Source organism: Crotalus tigris, unplaced genomic scaffold (assembly GCF_016545835.1).
Source record: "Crotalus tigris isolate CLP2741 ecotype Arizona unplaced genomic scaffold, ASM1654583v1 scf7180000017694.5664430, whole genome shotgun sequence".
Taxonomy (NCBI): Eukaryota; Metazoa; Chordata; class Lepidosauria; order Squamata; family Viperidae; genus Crotalus; species Crotalus tigris.
The window spans coordinates 655,001-679,496 of record NW_024096572.1 but is presented as its reverse complement, the minus strand read 5'-3'; the positions used below and the strand labels follow the sequence as shown (position 1 = coordinate 679,496).

The following is a 24,496-nucleotide window of genomic DNA, read 5'->3' as shown; positions in this document are numbered from 1 at the left end:
TGATGAACTTGAACACTGGGCCCTATCTAACAAAAAGCAATTCAGTGGTGACAAAAGTAATATTTTACATTTAGGCAAGAAAAACCAAATATATAGGCATATAATAGATAGCATCTGGTAACTGTGAGAGGGATCTAGGAATCCTAGTAGATAACCACTTAACTATTAACCAGCAGTGTGCTGCAGATTCCAAAAAAGCTAATGCAGTCCTTGGATATATCAACAGAGGTATAGTATCAAGATCTGAAGTGTTAGTAATGCTTTATACTGCTTTGGTAAGACCACACTTATAATACTTCATCCAATTTTGGTCATCACGATATAAATAAAGATGCTGAGACTCTAAAAAAAGTGCAACAAAGATGATTAGGGGACTGAGGGATAAAACATACAATGAACAGTTGTAGGAACTGGAAATGTCTAGTGAGTCTAACAAAGAGAAGGGCTAGAGATGAGATGATAGTAGTCTTCCAATATTTGAGGGGCTGTCACATAAAAGAGAGGTCAACCTATTCTCCAAAGCACCTGAGGACAGGACAAAAAATAATGGATTGAAACTTATCAAGAAGAGATCTAACTAAGGAGAACTAAGGAGAAATTTCCTGACAGTGAGAACAATTGATCAGTGGAATGGCTTGCCTCCAGAAGTTATGGGTTCCTTCATCAGAGGAAGTTTTTAATTAGAAATTGGACAGCCATTTGTCTGGAATTGTATAGGTTCTCCTGCCTGAGCAGGGAGTTGGACTAGAAGACCTTCAAGATCCCTTCCAACTCTGATTCTGTTAAGATAAATCAATAAGCCTATGGCATGCTATGAGCTTTCTGACTAAAAGGAACCTTGAAATTGGATCTTAGTCACTTCATTGTTTCATGCTAGCAAACTAATAAATGAACATGATGTTCAGGGAAACATAGAAAAAAAACATCTGAGCTGCTAAAATATGGGTTGCTTCTCAGGTGCTGCCCTACTGCATCACTGAATCACCATGAGGCTTGAAAGCATACCTCTGATATAAAAAGACAAAAAACAAATTAAGTGGCACACGACATTCATAGAAACTTAATTCCTCCCAAAACCAGAATCTTCTAAATCTGAAGTAAACAGTAGTTATCTCCTAGCTCACCCAACAAAGCAAAACATTAGCATTTTTGCTAATGTTATGAAGTAAAGTTCTGGGTTCAAATACAATGAAAAAAGAAACATTTTCTTTGACTTGAGCTTCAGGATTCCTAATCATTCTATGAACCTGTAGATTTCATGGTAAGAGTTCAAAATGGCTTTTTCTGACTTTTTAGTTCAGTCTCTTGCTCAAGGAAAGTTTGGTGTTTTTTTCATTCCAATATTTCACATGCCAATATTAACCATGTGTGGCCTATTTAGCAGGTGGTAAGGTTCAACACCTCTTGTTATAAATCTTTAGGTGCTGCTTTTCTGAAGTCAGGTGATGCCTGAATCAATTAAATTCAATTATTTCTACTCAGGTTACAAAGAAAGACTTAAGACTTAAAAAGTATTTTAGACCTATTTTCTTAGGTATGTCAAAACTTTTCATCTTTAGCTCCTCTTTTGCTAATGTACAACTTGAGTAATGACTTGGCAGATAAATGTGTTATAACAATTAAGATCTTTGTACGGTATAAAGGAATTTTAAACTCTATATATGAAATAAACAGAATAATTATGAACAAAATACTTTATCATACTTGGTTAGGAGCAGAATGTTGTTTTGGGATGTCCAAAAAGCAGCTGTATATTGATCCATGTTTTGAATTGCTTGGTGAGAAGGTACAAGGATAGTTATATTGCTCATATCTGTCAACAGAGTTCTTATTGCAGCTGTCTGGAGGCACAGAATAAAACACATTCTTATTAGTATGTCAATAACTGAAAATTTTCCTACAGTCCATGAGGATTCATTTTTATTATTATTATTATCCAATAGTAAAATAAAAATGAAAATACTTCAAAACTGCAACAGCAGTTTAATCTTGATAATTCTGAAAAGCAACGAGATTTTTTTAGGAGCAAAGTATCAATGTCAAGCAGTTGAAGGTTTTTTTTTCAGTACATTTAATTATTATATTTAATTTTATTAAACTTCATTGTTTAATACATCTCAACAAGTGACTATATCATTTTTGGAAGAGAGATAATGTATAGTAAAAACCAGTAGTCAAATTGCCACAAAGGTTGCACATCCTGTAGGAAATAGAGTCATTGAACTCAAGGGGGTTTTCTTCTTAACATACATAACTAGAGGTTTGCACCATTAGTCCCTTTCTTAATAGTTTTGAAGAGATACTCACATTAAACCATTCATTAAAGCCAGCTGTGCCTGACAAAGAAGTCAATTCCTGAATAGGGAAAAAAATAAATTACTATTAGCAGTTACTATTATCATGATACAGTGATGTACTTGGTATGCATAAAGGTTCATAACAATGGCTTCCTGATCCCTTGGGAGAACCTTCCTTGGTACATATAGTGGAGTTCAATTCAGGAAACATCTGGATTACTAAAATCCCACATTTGTCTCTGCCCGACTAGATAAACAAATGTAAACAAAGTTAGAAAATGATTATAAGATCAATAAGAGAGCTTTTACTCACATCCATAATGTTGCCATAGCATATACTGCCATCTCCCTCGTATCCTTTTGAGCACACACATTTCCAGACTCCAGAAGTTGTGAGCTGACAAACTGCCTATGTGGAATAAATAATCCTGTTAAACATTTGTGACTGTGAATTCTAGGTGTGAAATAGTTTACAACATACAAGACAGCCCATAAGCTGCTACTAAGGCATTAGTTGTTGGCTATGCTTCTGTTGAAAGACTCAAGTGTACTTATTTACATGCTTGTGACTAAATCATACTGCAATTAACTACAAGGCTTTGAGGATCAAAGCATTTGCAAGACAAATATTTTTCATTCAAATAGATGAATTAACTGTTTTCATTGCAAGAATTACTTGGCCAATATCAAAGTCCTTTTATTTGATTTTTTGATCTGATAGACTTACTGAATCTGATAGACTTATCTCAATTTGTATAAATAGCTTCTACAAGACAGAAGGACTTTGTTTGCCAATCTGGCATTCATTTTGTGTGAATGCAACCGCTCCTCTGGTACAAGATTTTCAGAGGACAGACAAATCCATTAGAGAGGTATCTAGGGTGACTTTGATGCCACAACTAGAGTTGATTTTACACAGTTAAGAAATATGAAACTAGTAGAAAGTTGGAGAGATACTTGGATCAATCATATTCCTGGATCACGTTAGAAAACCAGATTGTTTTCTGAGTTCAAGAGAAACTGCTTGGCTTGCCAAGAGACACTTTCAACTTTGAGATCACCTCTCCTGAGCTCAGGTCCAACTCTCAGACCATTGCACTGAGCTCATCTGCAAGTTGAACCATTGCTGATTGCCAATAAGACACTGAGATAAGAATATGTGATGACGATAGGAGGAACAGAAGCTATCCAAAGAATTAAAGTCAAGAGGCTGTCCAGTAGGAATCTGCAGGTGATAGTCTTTTGAGAGGAAGATTAATTCAATATCTTCATAAACCAGACCAAGTGATTGTTTGAGCAAAAGACTCATAATATCAACTGGTTAGAAATCAGAACTCTTCCATGGCTTTACTAGCATTCCAATTTTTTAAAAAATATCAGTGCTAAAGCATATAATTGGGTTGTAAAGATTAGACAATTTTAACATCCCATTTGGGGATCCTGAAAGACTACTTGTTCTCCAGTCACAAGCTAAAGTTTATTTCAATATTGTTCAAAAATAAAGTTACAGAGAATTTGAGATCTTTTATAAATGAATCCAAATGAATAACTCACCAATGGATGGCATTTCCAGTTTTGTTCCAAACAGTAGTTTATTGGTTCACATTCATATCCATTGCCCCGGAATCCTTCCTTACATTCACAATCATTCTGTGTTATATAGAAAATAACACAGAAAATTAGTGTGCTTGAAATAGATTTGCTCACTCCTATAAATCACTAAATGTTTTGGAGAAACAAAGTTTAGGATGAAGTATGGCAGCTGTCAATTCCAATGGACAATGCCGGAAGTTGAAAATCAGAAAATCCTGTTGACTCAACATTACACTTATTGTATCAGTGCTAAAATACAGAATTAAGTTACATAAACAGCTTGAACATCCCATACAAGGAGCAACAGCCAAGGATTGCAGATGCACAGATTCAACTATTGTATATATCAACACTGCAACGATCCTGGCTGAAGTTATTTTGTTTTGTTTTCGGTTGCCACAGGACTGGGAGGGGGTATGGGTGATTTTAATGTTAACCTAAACAATATTTTGTCCCGTTTGAACCAAGGTCATCACTGCCTAGGAATTTGGTGGGCTGAACCTTCCGTTAGAAAGCTCGTCAAAGTATTCTATTGGGGAAGGTAGTTGATTACATAGTGCTGGGGTGGGAAGTTCAACTTTGTAACATTGTAACACTTTGGAGGGAATGCCAGACTTGGTTTCACTTTTGACTGTGCCGATACTTTGTAGCCAATAAACATGTTCTTTAAGGAAACCTCTAGCCTTGGAGTTCTGCTTTTACTGGTCTCATCTATTGGAACCATGACAGTATACTTTGTACAGCAGGTTATATTTATTTGGTATTCCACTCATGATGTGTCTTACTGTTAAGGCTGCATCAAAGTGAATATATTTCAATATTTTTGAAAAAATAATAAAATATGCAGTATCTAAAATCTGAAGAGGAGCCAGTTTCTTGGATCCTGTCAATCAACCTCAGTACTATATTGTCCTTATTGTTTCTTGATGTGTTTCTAAATTTGATTGTCCATTGTATCCATCATGACTGATTGATTAGTAATACTAGAGCTGAAACTTCTCTTTGCTCTGTACCATCCTCTCCTATTACATCTGTCTGACATCTTTTTTCTGTATCCTGTCTTCACATCGGGAAATAGTCATTTCATTTATATGAGTCTATGGGTTTGGCTTGATGGTGTTTATTTATATCTGCATGTATGTGCACACACACGGAGTTAATATTCACCCCTTGTGCTTATAAAATGCTCTGCTAGGCTGATATAGGGCTGATAGTAAATATAATAATTGTTATATACTTCAGCAATTCTAAAATGGCTATGATTCCTTTTATGTCCATTCTCCTTATCCATGGCCTGTATGCTACCAAAATGTACTATTATTGCAAAAACCATGAACCCAGCATTATAGAACTGCCTTCTTCAAAGTTGTGCCCTCCAGATATATCAGGGTCACCATTGGCCAAACTGATTGAAAATGCTTAATGTTGCAGTTCTAATAAATTGGAAGGATGCCCCATGAAGAAGGGTGTTCTGTATTATTGAGATCCATAATTTGGCACCTTCTCTATTATTTGCATAAAAATATGGCGTAAAAAGTTAAGCAAGAAGAAAACTTACTTGGCCTGGACCTACGTATAGGCAGGTAGCATTAGTATGACACTTTCCAAAATTTGACAGCAGGCAGTTGTTTATTTCAGAACAGTCTCTTCCATTTCCAGTCCATCCTGGCTGGCATACACACTTGTGAGTTCCAGGACCAGTCTTGATGCATTCTGCCTACAAGTATATTTCTGGAAGTAAATGCTAATCTTTATGCATAACAAAGTGAGAGGAAATGAAAGTGTAATCTCTCATTATAAATTGTATAATAACATGGAACAATGACATCTCTCAATGTCAGAAAGATGATCAGATTTCACTCATGATGCACTGGTTTCCCGTGCTGGTTAGCCTATCCCTGTTCTAGAATTACTGTTTATGTGCGGTTTTCATTTTCGAAAAATGACTGCTCTCATGGCTGAAAAAAACAACACATTGGTCAATTTGAATAACTAACCTAAAAAGAAGAAAGATATCTGTTCTTATTCACAAAATTAAACTGTCAAAAATCCATGCTTAGGCAATTAATAAATACATTGGTCAATTGAATAATTAAAGCAGATACTATGAAATTATGAAAAGAAAAAAAAAAAACCAAACCCAAAACAGGTGCACTGCACATGGAAAATGACCTATATTTATTCTTTTAGTGAAATTATGCATGTACCAGAAAAAGAAGAGGAAAGTGCTTCCAGTGAAATGTTGAACAAGACAAGAAACAATGGATGGAAACTAATCAAGGAGAGAAGCAACCTGGAATTAAGGAGAAACTTCCTAACAGTGAGAACAATTAACCAGTGGAACAGCTTGCCACCAGACGTTATGGGTGCTTCATCACTGGAGGTTTTTAAGAGGAAACTGGACAGCCCCTTGTTTGAAATGGTATAAGGCAGGGGTAGTCAACCTTGGCTCTTTCATGACTTGTGGACTTCAATTCCCAGAATTCCTGAGCCAGCTTAGCTGGCTCAGGAATTCTGGGAGTTGAAGTCCACGAGTCATAAAAGTGCCAAGGTTGACTACCCCTGGTATAAGATCTCCTGGTTGAGCAGGGTGGTTGGACTAGAAGCCCTCCAAGATCCCTTCCAGCTCTATTCTGATTGATGTCTGAACTTGCTTCCTTTGCCTATCACTCTTTTAAATAAAATAATGAAACCAAATTTGAGATACACAAATATTTTCTTTACCCTTGGTCATGGCTATTTTAAATGTAAATTTGTCTTTATTTGGAAAATAATATCAATTTGGAAGATGTAATTCAAAATTTAAATGGGACCAAATAAGATTAGGTCTATATTTACAGTTTAAGAAATTTATACTTACATTAGCATTGCAGCTATGTGGATTTATACCAGCACAAGGATCAACTTCACTGCAAATTATTCCATCTCCTTCAAAGCCAGGTTTACAAACACAGCTAAAATTGTACATAAAAGAATGTAGAATTAATACCAGTGGAAAGGGTAAAACAGCTAAAGATACATTTCAGCACTGAACAGCAGCAATTCTCCAGAGCATCAGAGAGAGATTTATCCTGTCTGTTACCTACAGGATATTTTAATAAAGGTGGCTGTATCATTCAAAAAGTCAATTCTCTTCTTCAGGATTTTGCTGATATGAAGGAGAAATAAATAGTTGTATCTTTACTCCTGTGGGTAAAGAAAAGTGTTTGGAAAATGTTCTGACCAATAAGCATAGCTATAATTGGCAACATGTGCCTGGATGGGGGAGTCCAGTGATGGAGCATGAGTTGTTTTTCTGTTCTAGGGAAATTAATTTCTTGAGCTCTGTCTTTTAGGGAAGGTCTAAATCAGAGGCCCATAACCTTTTGGGCATCAGGGACTGGTTCTGTGGAGAAAGATTTTTCTGTGAACCAGAAAGGGGGGGGGGTTGTGTGCTGCCTGCATCCTGCAGATGGGATTTCACTTATTTGTGTGGCCCGGTTGCTGGCATGTTGCAACCTGGTGCTGGTCCACGGACCGGGGTTTGGGGACCCCTGGTTTAAACAACCGAGTACTATAAGGGCACCTCATGCTTAGTAAGAAGATCAAGGACATTTAGATGTCTTAGTGGATGTTGGTGATGTAGAGATTCTTCTGATTAAAAAAATCTGAAACAATTCATTATGTGGATGTTGGACTTCTGTCTCTATCCTGAATGACATATCTGCTTTTATGCCCAAAATATAAACTCTTAGATCTTTAATGATATCTACAACTGTAGATTCTCAGCTATCAGGACTGGGAATAGTATTGAAATGTGAAGAACCACTGATGGATAGAGCAGGGAGAGCAGAACAGGTAGTCCTCGACTTACGATCTCAAGTGAGCCCCAAATTTTCATTGTTAAGCAAGGAAGGTGTAAACTAGTGAGTTGCACTCCATTTTACGATTTTTTGTCACAGTTGCTAAGTGAACCACTGCGGTTGTTAAAAGATTCATTGGTCATTAAGTGAACCAGACTCTCCCCCCACTAACTTTGCTTGTCAGAAGCCAGCTGGGAAGGTTACAAATAGTGATCACATGACCCAGGGACAGGGCAACTGTCATAAATACCTGCCAGTTGTCAACTGCCCGAATTTTGATCATGTGACCGTGAGGATGCTGCAATGTAAGCATGAAAAACAGTCATAAGTCACTTTTATCAGTGATGTTGTAACTTTGACTGGTCACTGAATGAATGGTTATAAGTGAAGGACTACCTGTAGCCAGTTTAAGATAAGGATTAATATCCGTGTATTATTGTCCTAAGACGGTTTCTATTCATTTTGTTTATAACTAGTGGTGTAGCTTTAGGTAGTCAAAGGTACTCCTGATTGAAATAAAGATTCAAGAATCCAAAGCCCAGATGGATTCTCTTTATACCTGCTGCTTTTTTTAAAAAATATGTAATCTCCTCCCTCCCTTGGCTGCTGACTAATAAAACAAAGAGACTGCATAATTTTGGGGAAATCAGAAGCAAATCAGAAGTAGTTTCATCATTAGGTTAGGGAGAGGGGAGAGGGAAAAAATGGAACAGGAAACATCAAAATGGGTGAGAAAAAGAAAAAGAACCTCAGGAAGATAAATTATAGTACAGAAGGCTTGATATGTAGTTGGGCATTCAAGAATGTTAGGAGGCGTCATCTTGCCAAGGACCAGCCATGTTGCACTTCACTCCTGTCATCTGGATATGCTTTGCTACTTGCATTTTATGCAGGTGGAGGAAATTATATTGAGAGTCCAGTATGCAGGAATAAAGTCTATGTCAAAAGAAGATGTATTGCTGGCTGATCTGTCTATGAAGATGGCAAGGAACATGTCTTCCTGAGTGCCAGTCAGGAAAGATAGAAATTTACTATAATACATGGTGAGTTGAAACAATGGATCAAAAGCCAGTTTGTGAGTATGAAAATGTCTGTATGCTCATCTGTGTATGGTATGAAATAAAAAATAAATAGTTAGGAAACTGTCAAACATGAAGAATCAGAACCATACATTAAGTTCCAGTTAAGATGATTTATTACACATGCCTATACACAAGAATTGAATCAACTAATGGTCAGGACTATTGGCACTAGATAAGAGTGGAATTCAAGAGAAGTTGGATTTAGTTGATTACTCGCTTGACTCTGCCCCCAAGCTCTGCCTGCTCTTCTCTTACAGAAACTGACTGTGAGGACCTTCCTGTCAGCTGTCACCTTATGCTTGCTGTGCTTCGCTGTTATGTGGTGACAGACTACCATGAACTATGGGTGGGGGGGATGAGGAGGGAGATGCATGGGGAATCAAAACTAGAGGTTGTACCTCCTTGCTGCCCCAAGGTCACCCAGCTGGAAGAAGGGGAGGCATGCATACCAAACTGCTCTTAGACAGATTGTTATGAAAATATGTTGCATAGACTCGATTGGTTACAAGTGCAGTGGGCAGCGAGGGACAGTTGGGGGGGGGAGTAGAACTTTAGGGATTTGGGCACACAATTCTCAGTTCTGGCTATGCAATACTGCAATACCCTTGACTTCTAATAAAACTATACCTTTCTCAACAAATGGAACCAAGAATCGTTTCTATTTAGAGGTTTAGGTTGTATCAGTCTGACACTTCCCTTGAGGAGGAATGTTAGTCTATTATGAGGTGAAAAACAGTACCAATTATAATCAGTCCTCTTTTGTTTGAAGTGTTGCATAATCAGATAGGATAGACAAGAAGAAAAAGCCAATTATAAAAGTACAAGTATAGGCAAGAATGTTCATAAAACAAATAAGTGAGAAGGTAAGTATTACTCCTAGGAAAAGTGGCACCAAAAAAATGAGATGTACATAATGTACGTACCTCATGGTACCATTGCTCAAGATGCAATCAGCATGCACATCACAGAACTGAAGAAAAAGCCCACATGGCATCACCTGGGCATCACAGAGCTCTCCAGCATAGCCACTTTTACATGAACCAGGAAGGCAGCTCCCATCACCATCTATCTGGTTGTCACACGTTCCGTGAATACACATACATTCTGCAGAAGGGTTGAGGGGTGGGGAGGAATATCAGTGACTTAAATGAAAGAGGCCTATAATTTGGAGTCATACTTTTTAAAAAAGTGTAATTAAATCTCTGGTTATATTTCTTCAACTAATTTGACATTAAAAAGAAAAATTAAATTCTAATACCTGTCTCCACAGGCAATGTGCTCATGTGCTATGGGAGTCATAATTCAAAATAAATTGAGAATGCCATTTTGATGGGATATTCCCAGTGCCTTTTTAGATTTTTTTTTAAAGTGTATAAATCCAACTTCCTCTTCCAAATTCATTTTGCTATTACACAATAGTAGTAACTGTTAATAACCATAAATGTTCTTTCAGTTTGCTGAAATGAGGGCTGGATTTCCACATACTCAGCTATCCACCACATTGTAATCTAGGCTAGGGCATGTTCATATTTATTACTATTTGCACTTCCCAACCCTTCAAAAGCAGCTTGAAAGGAATGATTCAGAAACAAGGAGAGCAAGGAACAACAACCATTGCCTCATTTTTTTAGCTGCTATAACTACTGGAGCAAATCCCGTCATCTCCACAACACACACACACACACACACACACACACACACACACACACACAAAGAAAGGGGAAAAGGGGGAGAATGACTTTTTAGTTAATTTCATCCCTACTTGGCCTGCCCAACTGAGGGAAAGATGCAAAACCATCCAGCCATTTTTCCTAGTACAAAACCTATCACAAAGTTGATACTCAAGACCTGGGAGGAAAGTTAAGATATGATTTTCCACCTATGAGGAAATGAGTAGTTTTCCAGTCTTTTCAGCTGAAAATCAGCTTCAGGGTGATTCCTCTGGCACCACAGCTGAATTGGAAGTAAAGAGGTTCAGCTGCTGAAAATGAACAATGGCATGGAAGCGCAAGGTTCAGGTGTAATCCAAACAACTACTGTGGTCGTTTCCCTAATGTCATGTGTTACACAAATCAAGCCAATTATTATAATATTCTTGCTTATGGAATGAGTAAAGAAATACCTTGTTTTCAGAATACCAATATTTAGGGACATTATTCAATTTATTTTTAAGTATATTGACTTGATCTGCAATTGTTGGTCTAAAATAAATCGTTTAGATTGCAGTTATTCCCTTGAAATTTCTGGTGCAATTCTTAGGTTATATTTATTGAAATGAATGCAAATTGCATAGTAAAAGGCTTGTTTTTTAAAAAAACAATAACAAAAACAACAGCATTTGTCTTTTAAAAATGATGGATAAAGAAATAAGACAGGAAACAGAAAGAAGCTGATTCATGTATATCAATCTGAAGATAACCTCATCCTCATGGAAAATATTTTTCCTTAGTTAAACAACAACAGTAAATAGAACTAAATGCCATGCTGAAAGTTATGGCATTAATACCACATATAGAAACACACACACACACACACACACACACACACACACACACACACATATATATAAAATCAAATCCTAGTTTCTCATTATTTATGTATGGAACTATATATAAGGTGTGCTCTAGTCTAGTAATTTATAAAAAATAATGACAAATTAGCAGGTACTTAAAGAATGTGTTTCCCTGAGTTCTATGGTACCACTGTATCTCCAGGGCATATGAATAAAGTTATTCTGTGTTTAGCAGTAGTTAGAAAACAAAAGGCTAAGAAACTATTAAATATTTGTATTCTATCCCTTGCTGTATAATACTCAAAGTCAAAATTGGTAATTATAACAAATACCAACACAGAATAAGAAATTAAAAGGGCAAACATTATGTTGGCATTAAAATCATATTTGTTCATTCATTCATTCATTCATTCATTCAACCAAATGACTCTGGGCAACTTAAAATTCTAAAATTATAAAACAATTAAAAAACATTAAAAAGTAAATATATGCAATAAATAAATAAGTACAAACAGCAGACAAAATAATTAATCAAATATTTTTGATTATATTTAAATTAAATATATAGTTTAAACTATAGTCTATCTTGGTGCAAATAGATTTATATAGATTTCAGTTTTCTTTAGAAATGTTATATTGCAAGTAAGTGGGGAAGAACTATATATAAGGTGTGCTCTAGTCTACTAATTTATAAAAAATAATGACTAATTAGCAGGTACTTAAAGAATGTGTTTCCCTGCTCATATTGTAACCACAACAGCATATCTATGACATTCTAAGGGTATCTGTATCTTCCAAGCACAGCCTTTTGGAATTGCAAAAGGATGCAGTGGGAAGTTTCTGCAAACATCCCAATAGCTGAGCAGAACCCTGATTCAATTGGTTTTGGATCTGACACTCCATGCTGAGTTTGCATTTGCATTGCCCCCAAATAGCCCCTTATCTTCTGAAAGAGAAATGCTTACCTTTATCACATTGTGGTCCATATTTATTGGCATCTGCACAAAATTGACACTGCGAGCCTTCAAATCCATTCTTGCAAATACAAGTGCCGTTTTCTTTCATCCCATCCATACACTGCATTTTTTGGTGGGGAGGAAATGCAAGTTTGAATATTAAGTGATGTTAGAAATCATTGATCTAGAGAAGATAGAGCTGACAGTTCCTGCTATATTCATCAGAAAGATGAATCACTGATTGGAACTAATCAAGGAATAGAGCCCATTTTCTAGCTACAAATGATGAAATATATCCTGATAATGCCATTTGCATGCTATCATCATCATCATCAAGCTGGAAGGGACCTTGGAGGTCTTCTAGTCCAACCTCCTATTAAGGCAGGAAACCCTATACCATTTCAGACAAATGGCTGTCCGATCTCTTCTTAAAAACTTGCAGTTCTGGAGCATTCACAACTTCTGGAGGCAGATTGTTCCACTGATTAATTGTTCTAACTGTCAGGAAATTTCTCCTTAGTTCTAGGTTGCTTCTCTCTTTGGTTAGTTTCCATCTTTTGCTTCTTGTCCTGCCTTCAGGTGCTTTGGAGAATAGCTTGACTCCCTCTTCTTTGTGGCAACCCCTGAGATATTGGACCACTGCTATCATGTCCCCCCTCGTCCTTCTCTTCATTAAACTAGACATACCCAATTCCAGCAAGCGTTCCTTATATGTTTTAGCTTCCTGTTCCCTAATCATCTTTGTTGCTCTTCTCTGTACTCTTTCCCTGTACTCTTATTTACCTGGCCATTTCCAGAGCAGGGGTTCAAAAAGCCACCAGGACACTGATTGCATTCAGAGCCAAAGAAACCTTTGCAACATTCAGGTTCCTATGAAAGAAGTGTGGACAAATTTTAATAATTGTAGAAACTTTAATTCAAAAATAGATTTATTGCCATGCTCTCTCTGATCCCCCCTTTTGATCATTATCATGATCCATAAATGATAGACACTAGAATGTGTACATTGTTGCAAAAGATTGCTGAATCACATCTCTGCTAATTAATTGACAGCAGAGCTGAAAGTGATTGAATTAAATAAAAACAGCAATCAGGGAAAATCCTTTACATAAACTTCCTGAGCTACCCAATTTAACCCTCACATCAAAAATGGAGGTTTGCAAATACAATAGAAGTTAATTAAAATATTTTCCCCAATTTTCATCTCATGCTTAAGGTGGTATGGGAATATAATGTCTCCATCAGAAAAAGAAGATGAATGGCAATAGATTTTTTCCCCAAAGAGCATTTTTGTAATTTGAGTCAACTGAGTCATGTTTAAAATTTAGAAAGGCTACAAAGAGGGAGAATTTCTTTTTATGAGTATGCTATTGTACAAGATGGTAGACCTGAAAAATGTTGTCTATTGTTGACCTCCATTCTCTGAATCTTGCCTACTCATCTTGGATTATATCCTCTCTCTCTAACTAGGCTTGGAGCTTGTGATTTACATGGTTAGCATGTAAATTTGTTAATGACACTCAAAAGGTTGATAGGCCTGTAATTGGATGGACCATTCTTACTGTCCTTTTTATAAATTGGGAATATTATTACCAGCCCCCCCAATCTTTTGGAATATAACTAGTCTGATCAATAATATAAACAGATATACTAGCAGTGACTCCCATCACTTGTGATTCTTTTTAAATATTCTGGGCAAAACACAATCAACACCTATGAACCTTAAGGTGGTGTTTCTGAACTTTGGCAACTTTAAGATGAGTGGACCAACTCCCAGAATACCCCGGTCATTCTGGGAGTTGAAGTCCACTTGTCTTAAAGTTGCCAAGGTTGAGAAACACCGCCTTATGGGATTCAATCAATCAGGTTACATCTTGCACAGAGACTGTGAGAAAATGAAGGTTTAAAGTCTTTCGTACCTTGATTTTCATCTCTTACCTTTTTTGTCACATTACAGTACTGAGCACACCCATGTTTCAGCATGAATGAATCTTGATAGATGCATTTTCTGTTTAACTTTTTCTGGAGTATTAAAAAAGAAAACATAAATATTCTTAATCATGAGGGGTAATCAGTGATAAACTATAAGGCAACTAGTCGAGTTCTGCTGGAAAAAAAACTCATATTCATAAAATGTTGATTGGTTTTATTATTTCTTCTGTGATATGAAGTGTAATAAATTTTATTGGAATGCAGAAAAACATCAATATCTTATTTATTATCTAATTATTAATTGTATAGTTGATGCTTTTACTTACAACAGGCAATGAATTTTCTGGACAACGGTTTCTACGGAGTGTACATTTTCCACAAGTTCCCTGAAATGAGACAATTCATTTTAGGAAAGTTGACTGACGGGTGTGATGAAGGCTGTTCACTAAGTAAGGTCAATAAAGCCAACTTGGCGGCCATGACAGTGTGATTAAAGTTTTAATGTTTTTTCATGTGATAGATGTTAAAATGGCTGGAGCCTCAATTATACTTTCATGGTTATCATCTTGATTTTTTTTAAAAACATATTCTACTAATCAATTCCTAAATCAATGTGTTAACAAGCCAATATTTTACCAATTGGAGAGAATATATGTAGCTTAGGATTGAACTATCGAGTTCTAGGTATCCTTTGAATTTGGTTATTTGCTTGCAGACATTTTGTTACCTGATTAGCAACAACCAACTTCAAAGAGCTCCTAGGATTACACCATCCTATGTTTTCAAAGAGACATGACCTTGGCAGGTAAATTAGCTTTCCTTTGTTGGCAGGGGATGAAAATCCTGACAGAGGAGCTTCAGGTCAAAAGTAAACATGCTGAATATATCTGACACGCTAAGGTGCTGAAAATATTTCTAGTATGGCTTTATTACTTGTATTATTCTCATCTGTTCCTCTACCTCTACCTTCTCTATTGATATCATTATAATAATCATAATAATTATCCTTTGTTATTATGATTATTATTACTTTGTTGAGCTGCGGTGGCGCAATGGTTAGAATGCAGTACTGCAGGCTACTTCTGCTGCCTCCTGGCTGCCTGTAGTTCAGCAGTTTGATTTTCATCAGCTCAGCTTTCCATCCTTCCAAGGTCAGTAAAATGAGGACTGAGATTGTTGGGGGCAATATGCTGAGTCTGTAAACTGCTTACAGAAGGCTGTAAAGCAGTATATAAGTCTAAGTGCTATTACTATTGTTTTGCATGTACACTGAGAACTTATGCATCAGAGACAAATTCCTTGTGTGTCTAATCACACTTGGCCAATAAAGCTATTCTATTCTATTCTATTCTATTCTATTCTATTCTATTCTATTCTATTCTATTCTATTCTATTCTATTCTATTCTATTCTATTCTATTCTATTCTTCTTGATATTTATGATGTTATTGATATTCTGATACTTATAGCTATGGGTTTATATGTTTCTATGCTTCTGTGGGAATGTGTATATATGCACATAGATACAAAATGCAATCTCTCTCTCTTTTCAATTTTGAAATTTATAAAATATATTTAATATTGTACATTCCTTGGATATACATGGTATGATGAACAGTCCAGAAACTGAAATGAGTATACAAACAGAGTAAATATTATTTAATTAATTAGGAGAAGGAAGGCAAAAAAGGAAACAAATATTGATTGGAAACTATTTTGAACTTTACAAGGCAGAAGAACCTTACCATCTTAAGTTCAGATTTTTCTTTATCGCATCTTTGTGGCAAAATTGGAATTATTGAAGGAGGTATAAGTACACCAGAAAGAGTATAAATTCTGCCATTTTTTGAAGCAATGTCAGCTTCTTCTATTTTCTTTCCATTGACCAAGACTTGCCCCTGCATAAATTATTACCATAAATTGAGATTATTATCTTTTGAAATTACTGGACTTCATTTCAGAATGTTTCTGTTATTTTATGCTGTTATCTATTATTCTTAATGCTTACTCTTCACAAGCAAAGACTTTGCAGTCCAAAATATTTTACTGAATTTACAGAATTATTTAGTTATATTTAATTAATTATATAAACAACATTATTAAATCAGAATTGAATTTTCATGGATTTACATTTTCAGTAAAGTTGAAATAGATGAACTGTTGAGCCATAGTCTTGATATGTCCTATAGAGATTAGGCTGGCAACCTCCAGCTGTAAGAAACAAATAAGAATTTAATTTATTTACTATACTAAATAAAGATTACAATAGGAGTTACTCTTTTGTCCCAGATTATAGTCAGTAGTAATATCTTTATCAATGGAAATGCTGGCAGCTAAATGATGCACCTATTTTTTTTCCAGCGGCAATCATTATTGCAAACTCCCTCTTTTGTGATAGTTGGACATTAACACACATAATTGTGGAAACATCACATATTTTAGCAGTGGGAAAGTTCATTGCAAAGTTTAATAAACTCTTGGACATATTCACGATTAAACTGTTCATTTGTTGTGGATATAGTTTATACCTCACAAAGCTGTGATATCTACAACTGTAATAACATTATTCAGTTATGATCAAGGAATCCGTCATCACTGACATATTGATGACTCATCACTATATTGGAGAGGAGAAAGAAGAATTGCTGAAGATCTTCCATCTCTGTTCCATCAAGGCTAACAGGTCAAAGATCAGTTGATATGTTATGTATGAGGGAATTTTTAAAATGGTAAATCATATTTGTATATCTGGGAGAAAAGAGAAGATTGGAACTGTGCACAAGATATAAATATTTATTTCTGTTCTTACATCCTTTAGATTTGTTTCAGGACTTAAGAAAAATAATACCACTTAACACTATAAGCATTAACAAAATAATCAACTATCAATTGCAAAAGGCAGCTTTACTTGGAACACTTTACATCCTGTGATGATACCCTTAACACCCTCAAACAACAACTTCTCCCTATCCCAGGTTCTTGGGAAGGAGTTGATAGGTGGAGAAAAATGTCAAATCCAGTCTGAATATCTGGCTGAGTAACAACATAGTCAAACTAGGGTCTTGGACTTTAAGAGAGCTAATTTCAATAAACCTAGAGAGAACTTGGTAAGGATTACATGGATGAGAATCCTCAAGGGGAAAACAACCCAAGAAGCTTGAGAAACTTTGGAAAATGAGATTATAAAAACCCAGTCTAGCACAATAGCAATGAAGAAGACAAATAGCAACTCTCAAAAGTAACTACCATGGCTACATAAAGAATTACCTGATAAATTGAAAGACAATTTGCCTGAGCCTGAAAAGATGAAGAGAGGAAAGCTATGGCTCAAAATGAACTAAGGCTTGTGACAAAAGTAAAAAATAACAACAACAAAAAGCTTCTTTCAATATGTAAAAAACATAAAAAAAGTCAAGGAAATGATTGGATAAAATGAATCAGTGAATACCTAGAGGCAAACATGGGTTTGCCAAACAAGTCATAACCAAAGCCAACATGGATTTGTCAAAAACAGATCATGCCAGACAAATCTTATTGCATTCTTTGACCAAGTGACAAAATGCTGTGGTTACAATTTACTTGGATTTCAGTAAGGCATTTGATAAAGTAGACCACAATCTACTACTTGATAAGATAGAAAAATGTGGGTTAGACAGCATCACCACCAGATCGATTTGTAACTGGCTGACCAACTGTACTCAACATGTAATCCTCAATGTAAAACTGCATCTACATGGAGGAAAGTATGCAGTGGGGTACCTCAAGCTCTGTTTTAGGCCCAATACTCTTCAACATCTTCATCAATGATTTGGATGAGAGGATAGATGGGGAACTCTATCAAATTTGCAGACAACACAAAGCTGGCAGAAATAGCCAACACTCCAGAAATAGGCTTAATTTAGAGAAGGATCTTGACAGACTTGAATATTGGGTGCTATCTAACAAAATTAAATTCAGTGGTGAAAAAAGTAAGGTTCTACATTTAGGCAAGAAAAACTAAATGCACAGGTATAGTATAGGTCAGGGCTTTTCAACCTTTTCACAGATTGTACCGCTTTTAGGACATGACAATATTTGAGTACCACTAGTGCTTAGCAAAGTGTCAAAAACTTGATGACTAAAAAAAAGGGAGGGAGGAATTTTGGGTTTTACTGATTAGATTCATTTGTTGTTATAGAAATGGCTAGTTTATAATATTATGGAAAAGTAAAAAGTTGAGATTCAATATTACTGCAACAGAGGAAGTCTGTTATTTTTCCCTTCTCCCCCTCACTTTTTCCCCCTTTTCCCTTCCCACTGTGTCCTATTATTTGCTTTTGTATTTTTGTATTTTATTCTATAATCTAATAAAATATTACAAAGTGTAGAAAAAAGGAAAAAAAGTACCACTTTTAATTTCTTTGGTGGCTGTTCCTTTGCTGAATCACTTTCCCTTTGCACTGACAAATGTATGATGAATTTATCCATGTTTATTAATATGCACCACTACCAACTAGCTCAGAGGTTTTCAAACTTGGCACTTTTAAGATTTGTTGGCTTCAACTCCCAGAATTCCTCAGCCATCATAGCTGGTTGAGGAATTCTGAAAGTTGAAGTCCACAGATTTAAAGTTGCTAAGTTTGTAGACCACTGAGCTAGCTGGTTGGCCCTTCTTCCTCTCTCCCTTCTGAGCTCTTTCTACAGTGTAGTAAGAATGCACCGCCCAATCCCTTCCCTGTACCCTTAAAGACACAGGAATCAAGTGCAAACCAAGAAAGGCTCACAAAATAAAGAAACACATAAACTCAGGGTTTTTTTTTCCTTTAAGCTGCCTCAGGCATGTCACCTATCACAATGTTGCAATCCAAGACTGAAAGGCTCCAGCAATTGCAAAAATATTTAGCTTTTAAATTAAGCCTGTTACCTTCAAACAAAACTTTCTAAAAGCCATACACAGATTCAATTAAAGGAGGTAAAACTAATTACATTTGTTTAAAGAGATTAAACCTTTCCCTGTTGTCTTTTTTCCCCCTTTCCCACCCAAACCACCTCCTTTTATAGCCAGTCCTCTCCTCCCCCTCTTTTTCTTCAGTTCACCTCCAGCTCCGAACTGCTTCCAGAAACACCAATCAGCTTAAGCCCTGCCGGTTCCTGGGGCTTCTGCTGAATCCAGACAGTCCTGCAGCTGTAGCTGCCTCTCCCTCAGGCTTGGGACCTTCGGCTCATTCCTCTCCCCCACTACACTTCTCTAGGACAGTCATGTACCACTTGCCATGTGGCAAAGTACCACAGGTGGTATGTGTACCACCGGTTGAAAAGCCCTGGTATAGGTGGTACCTTGCTCAATAGTAGTAACTGTGAGAAGGATCTTGGAGTCCTAGTGGACAATCACTTATATATGAGCCAGCAGTGTGCTGCAGCTGCCAAAAAAGCCAACACAGTGCAAGGCTGCATTAACAGAGGGATAGAATCAATTTCACATGAAGTGTTAATACCACTTTATAATGCCTTGGTAAGACCACACTTGGAATACTGCATCCAGTTTTGGTCACCACGATGTAAAAAAGATGTTGAGACTCTAGAAAAAGTACAGAGAAGAGCAACAAAGATGATTAAGGGACTGGAGGCTAAAACATATAAAGAACAGTTGCTGGAATTGGATATGTCTAGTTTAATGAAAATAAGATCTAGGGGTGTACATGATAGCAGTGTTCCAATATCTCAGGGGCTGCCACAAAGAAGAGGGAGTCAAGCTATTCTCCAAGGTGCCTGAAGGCAGGACAAGAAGCAATGGATGGAAACTGATCAAGGAGAGAAGCAACTTAGAACTAAGGAGAAACTTCCTGACAGTTAGAACAATTAATCAGTGGAACAACTTGCCTCCAGAAGTTGTGAATGCTCCAACACTGGAAGTTTTTAAGAAGAGACTGGACAATCATTGTCTGAAATGGTATAGAGCAGGGGTGTCAAACTGCCAGCCTGAGGGCTGGATGCATCATGCGGAAGCCGCGCCCACCACATTGCCGGCAATGGTAAAACAGTCCCAATATGTCACAAGACGTCACATGATGTCGCAAGTTTGACATTTCTGGTATAGAGTTTCCTGCCTGAGCAAGGGTTGGACTAGAAGACTTCCAAGGTCCCTTCCAACTTAGATATTCTGTTCTTTTCTAACTGAAAATGAATTGAGTAGAGAACCTGTTTTCACACTTACCTGTGTGTGAGAAACTATGTGGTACTGAATCAGTTCACGAAGCTTTCGTGAGCCCTGAATAAATTAAAAAAAAATTATCAAAATATAGACTTGCACAGAGAAGCTTCAGTTAAGTGGGCTGGCAGGAAACACACTGTAATAGTGCTTGTTTCTGGCCGTTTTCTATAGTACCTTCCCTTCCCTTCTCTTCCTTCTTCTTCTTACTTTATTATTTGGGTGTCACTGCTGTTCTACTGGAATAGACCAGATTCTAGTTTAAGATCAGAATATTATCAAGCAGAATATTATAGGTCAAGCAAACAATGTCTCTGTGTTGTTAGACATATATCATACATGGCTGCATTCACAGAGTAAAATTATACAGCTTTTGGCCTTAGATCAACCCATTTATTTATGAAGTTCATCACATTATTACAAACAAAATTCACCAGTGGTTAAAAAAAAGTCATACATAGATGAAACATGCCATACAAATGATCAGTTGTACTACTGGATTATTTGAATGGCAACTCCAAAATTTTATATATTAGAAGTAAAGTTTAAATTAGCCCATAAATCCCACTGAAAACCAGCTTTATGAGCCAGGCTAGAAACGAACAGACCATGGATTCTAGCCCCAGCTTACACACAAAGCCAATTGGGTGACCTTGGGCCAGTCACTCTCTCTCATTCCTAGGAAAGAAACAGTTGCAAACCACTTCTGAAATCTTGCTAAAATAAACTGCAGGAACTAATCCAGATAGTCACCAGAAGTTAACACTGATTTAAAAACATTTTTAAAAAATCCTTCACTACAACATAAATGCGAAATTTAAAGACATACCTCATTTGTTGACAAATAATCCAGAGTGCCCTCTTTCAAGTTTTCCAAAGCATCATTGGTCGGAATGAAAACTGTATTAGGGCCAGGATGTTTGTTCAACATTGTCCCAAGGAAAGTGTTCTGTTTCAAAAGAAGGGGGAGGAGGGAATTGCACAATAGTATCAACACATGTTTTAAAAGGGTTGTCTATTTTGTTTGTTCATTATTTTTGGCTATATCTTACCTCTATCATGGATCTAAATACAGAGTACCTTGGTTTGTCTTGAAGCATTGCCATTATAGATTTCTAAAAAAACAAAGCCAGATTTGAATATTGAACATTGATTAGGTGGGTTTTTTTTTTGGTCTCTTCCTTAGCTTAACATTATCTCTTTTTTTTTTATTGAAAATTTTTTACAAAAAACAGAAAACAACAATACAACAACAAGAAAAAACAAAACAAAACAAAACAATACAACCCTCCCCCAACCCTCCCCAAACCACCCACGCCCTCCCCCCCCAGAGCTTCCCAGAGCAGAATATAGGCTTAATTAAAAAAGTTAAAAAGATTATATATATAAAAAATTAACAATTATATATATATATATATATATATATATATATATATATATATATATGAAAATAAAAGTTATAAAAAAGCTAAATGATATTTTTTATATCCAATTTAAATTGTATAAACTTTATCCATTTATCCCAAACAGCAAAAAATTTCTCTTGCGATTGTTCTTTTAAGAAAGCCGAAATCTTTGCCATTTCCGCCAAACAGGATACTTTAATAAACCACTCCTGCAAAGTAGGCAAAGATTCCTTCTTCCAGTATTGTCCTACTAACAACCTTGCGGCTGTGATCAAATTCAACATCAATATAACCTCCTTTGCATCACAATCAGTAACTATACCTAACAAAAATAGTTGTGGAGTAAATTTTACCCTCTTTCTAAAAATTCTCTGAATATTCCACCATATCTTAATCCAAAAAGCTTTTATGTTTTTACATGACCACCAAATATGATAATAGGTGGCATCCAAACAACCACATCTCCAACATTTAGGCTGTAGGTCAGGATACATAAGAGACATTTTTCGTGGATCAAGGTGCCATCTATAAAACATTTTATAAAAATTCTCCCTTAAATTCTGGGCTTGTGTAAATTTAACATTCCTCACCCAAATAATTTCCCAGATATCCAGTGGAACTGGTTCACCAAAATTCTGCGCCCATTTAATCATACAATCTTTAATTAATTCTGATTCTGAATCCAGTTCCACTAGAACCCCATAAATTCTCTTAATGTGAGTTTGTCTTTGATCCTTTACTTGCTTGAAAAGATTTTCATCTTCTCTAAGGAAGCCCACCTTACGATCCAACTTCCATCTATCTGCTAATTGTCTATATTGAAACCAAGAATAAGTAATATTTTCATGTACTAACTCTTCCAATGATTTTAACTGCCAGTTATGTCCATCCCATCTGAGTAATTGTGTATAAGACACCGTGTCCATTTTAACACCTCTCTTTATACCCTCTATCGCATGCCAAGGTGTAGCCCATAGTGGTATTTTAAAATCACTTTTATAATATTTTCTCCAAACCCTAAGTAAAGAAGTTCTTATAATATGAGATTTAAAAACCCGATCCACTTTCTTATTAAATATTAAATAGGCATGCCAACCAAAAAGTAAATCCCATCCCTCCAGATGGAGTATCTCCAAATTTGTTAAATTTGCCCAATCACTAATTAATGTTAAAGCCACCGCATCGTAGTATAATTTCAAATTCGGTACCTTGAGTCCACCTCTCTCACGGGAGTCTTGCATGATTTTAAACTTTACCCTTGGTTTTTTTCCCTGCCCAAATGAATTTATTAATACCTTTCTGCCAATCATTTAAATTAATCTCATTCTTCAAAATCGGTAACATTTGAAACAAAAAAAGAAACTTGGGTAGGATATTCATTTTAATCACTGCAATTCTTCCCATGAGAGATAACTGCAACTTCTCCCAATTCCTCAAGTCTTTCTGTACCCTAACCCACAACCTTTCATAGTTATTCTTAAACAGTTTTGCATTAGATACAGATAAAATAATCCCCAAATATTTTACCTTATTAACAATTTCAAAACCAGTCAAATTAGCCAAAATCTGTTTATCCCGAGTAGTCATATTTTTGGGTAGTATTTTAGTCTTATTAATGTTGATCTTAAAACCCGAAACCAATCCATATTGATAAATCAACTGTAATAACTTTACTACAGAATAAATAGGTTGAGACAAAGTAACCACCAAGTCATCTGCAAAAGCTCTCAACTTATATTCTTTTTTGTTAACTTCTATTCCTTTTATTTCCTGCGACCCTCGAATTTTGATCAACAAGATTTCCAATGTTTAAACAAACAATAACGGCGACAATGGACATCCCTGTCTAGTACCTTTCTCTATTGTAAAAACCTCTGACAAACCCCCATTAACAATAAGTTGTGCCGTTTGTTTTTGATATATCGCAGTAAAAGCTTGTAATATTTTTTCTCCAAAATTCATCTCTTCAATTGCTCGTAGCATAAAATACAAATTCAGTTGATCAAAAGCTTTTTCAGAGTCTAAAAATATCAACCCTGCAGGAATTTGGTTATTCTTATCTAAATATTCTAGTAAATTAATAATTTGTCTAGCATTATTTTGCATATATCTACCAGTTATAAAACCAGATTGGTCCTTATGTATGAGGTGGTGCACAACCCTCATAAGCCTATTAGCTAAAATTTTTGCAAAAATCTTATAATCAACATTTAAAAGAGATATAGGTCTATAATTCTTCGGTAAAGTAAGGTCTTGATCCTCTTTTGGGATCAAGGATATAAAAGCACTGCGCCATGACGGAGGGATCTCTAAACCCTGTAAAATACTGTTAAAAAGATCACCTAATGGTTGAATCATCTCTTCCATTAAAGTTTTGTAATAAACAGATGTCAAGCCATCCGTACCCGGTGCTTTCCCTAATTTCAATTGTTTAATTACTATCGCAATTTCCTCATTAGTAATTAAACCATTAATTTCATGTTTCTGGTCTTCTGTCAATTTAGGGAAATTAGCCTCGCTTAAATATTTGTTTATATCTAGAGTTTGTACATTAGTAGATTTGTATAGTTTTGATAATAATCTAAAAAAGATTTCTTAATCAATTCCTTCTGGTACACTAATTTACCCTTATAATTTATTTTATCTATTATTCTCTGTCTCTGTTTCTTTCTTAATTGATAAGCCAACCA

The 24,496-nt window shown here is 35.9% G+C and overlaps 1 protein-coding gene across 1 annotated transcript in view; it reads right to left on the bottom strand.

The window, feature by feature from the left end:
* Positions 1–24,496, bottom strand: part of STAB2 (stabilin 2) — a 99,982-nt gene that overhangs the window by 49,576 nt on the left and 25,910 nt on the right. The window contains exons 15-30 of the mRNA XM_039338192.1: positions 21,453–21,515; positions 21,230–21,349; positions 20,407–20,460; positions 16,344–16,424; positions 15,959–16,111; positions 14,541–14,600; positions 14,221–14,304; positions 13,066–13,152; positions 12,292–12,403; positions 9,738–9,918; positions 6,751–6,844; positions 5,449–5,607; positions 3,852–3,947; positions 2,611–2,706; positions 2,308–2,355; positions 1,705–1,841 (exon numbers count right to left, since the gene is read on the bottom strand). Of these exons, the coding sequence (XP_039194126.1) occupies positions 1,705–1,841; positions 2,308–2,355; positions 2,611–2,706; positions 3,852–3,947; positions 5,449–5,607; positions 6,751–6,844; positions 9,738–9,918; positions 12,292–12,403; positions 13,066–13,152; positions 14,221–14,304; positions 14,541–14,600; positions 15,959–16,111; positions 16,344–16,424; positions 20,407–20,460; positions 21,230–21,349; positions 21,453–21,515 (1,625 nt within the window). The remainder of the gene's footprint in view (positions 1–1,704; positions 1,842–2,307; positions 2,356–2,610; positions 2,707–3,851; positions 3,948–5,448; positions 5,608–6,750; positions 6,845–9,737; positions 9,919–12,291; positions 12,404–13,065; positions 13,153–14,220; positions 14,305–14,540; positions 14,601–15,958; positions 16,112–16,343; positions 16,425–20,406; positions 20,461–21,229; positions 21,350–21,452; positions 21,516–24,496) is intronic.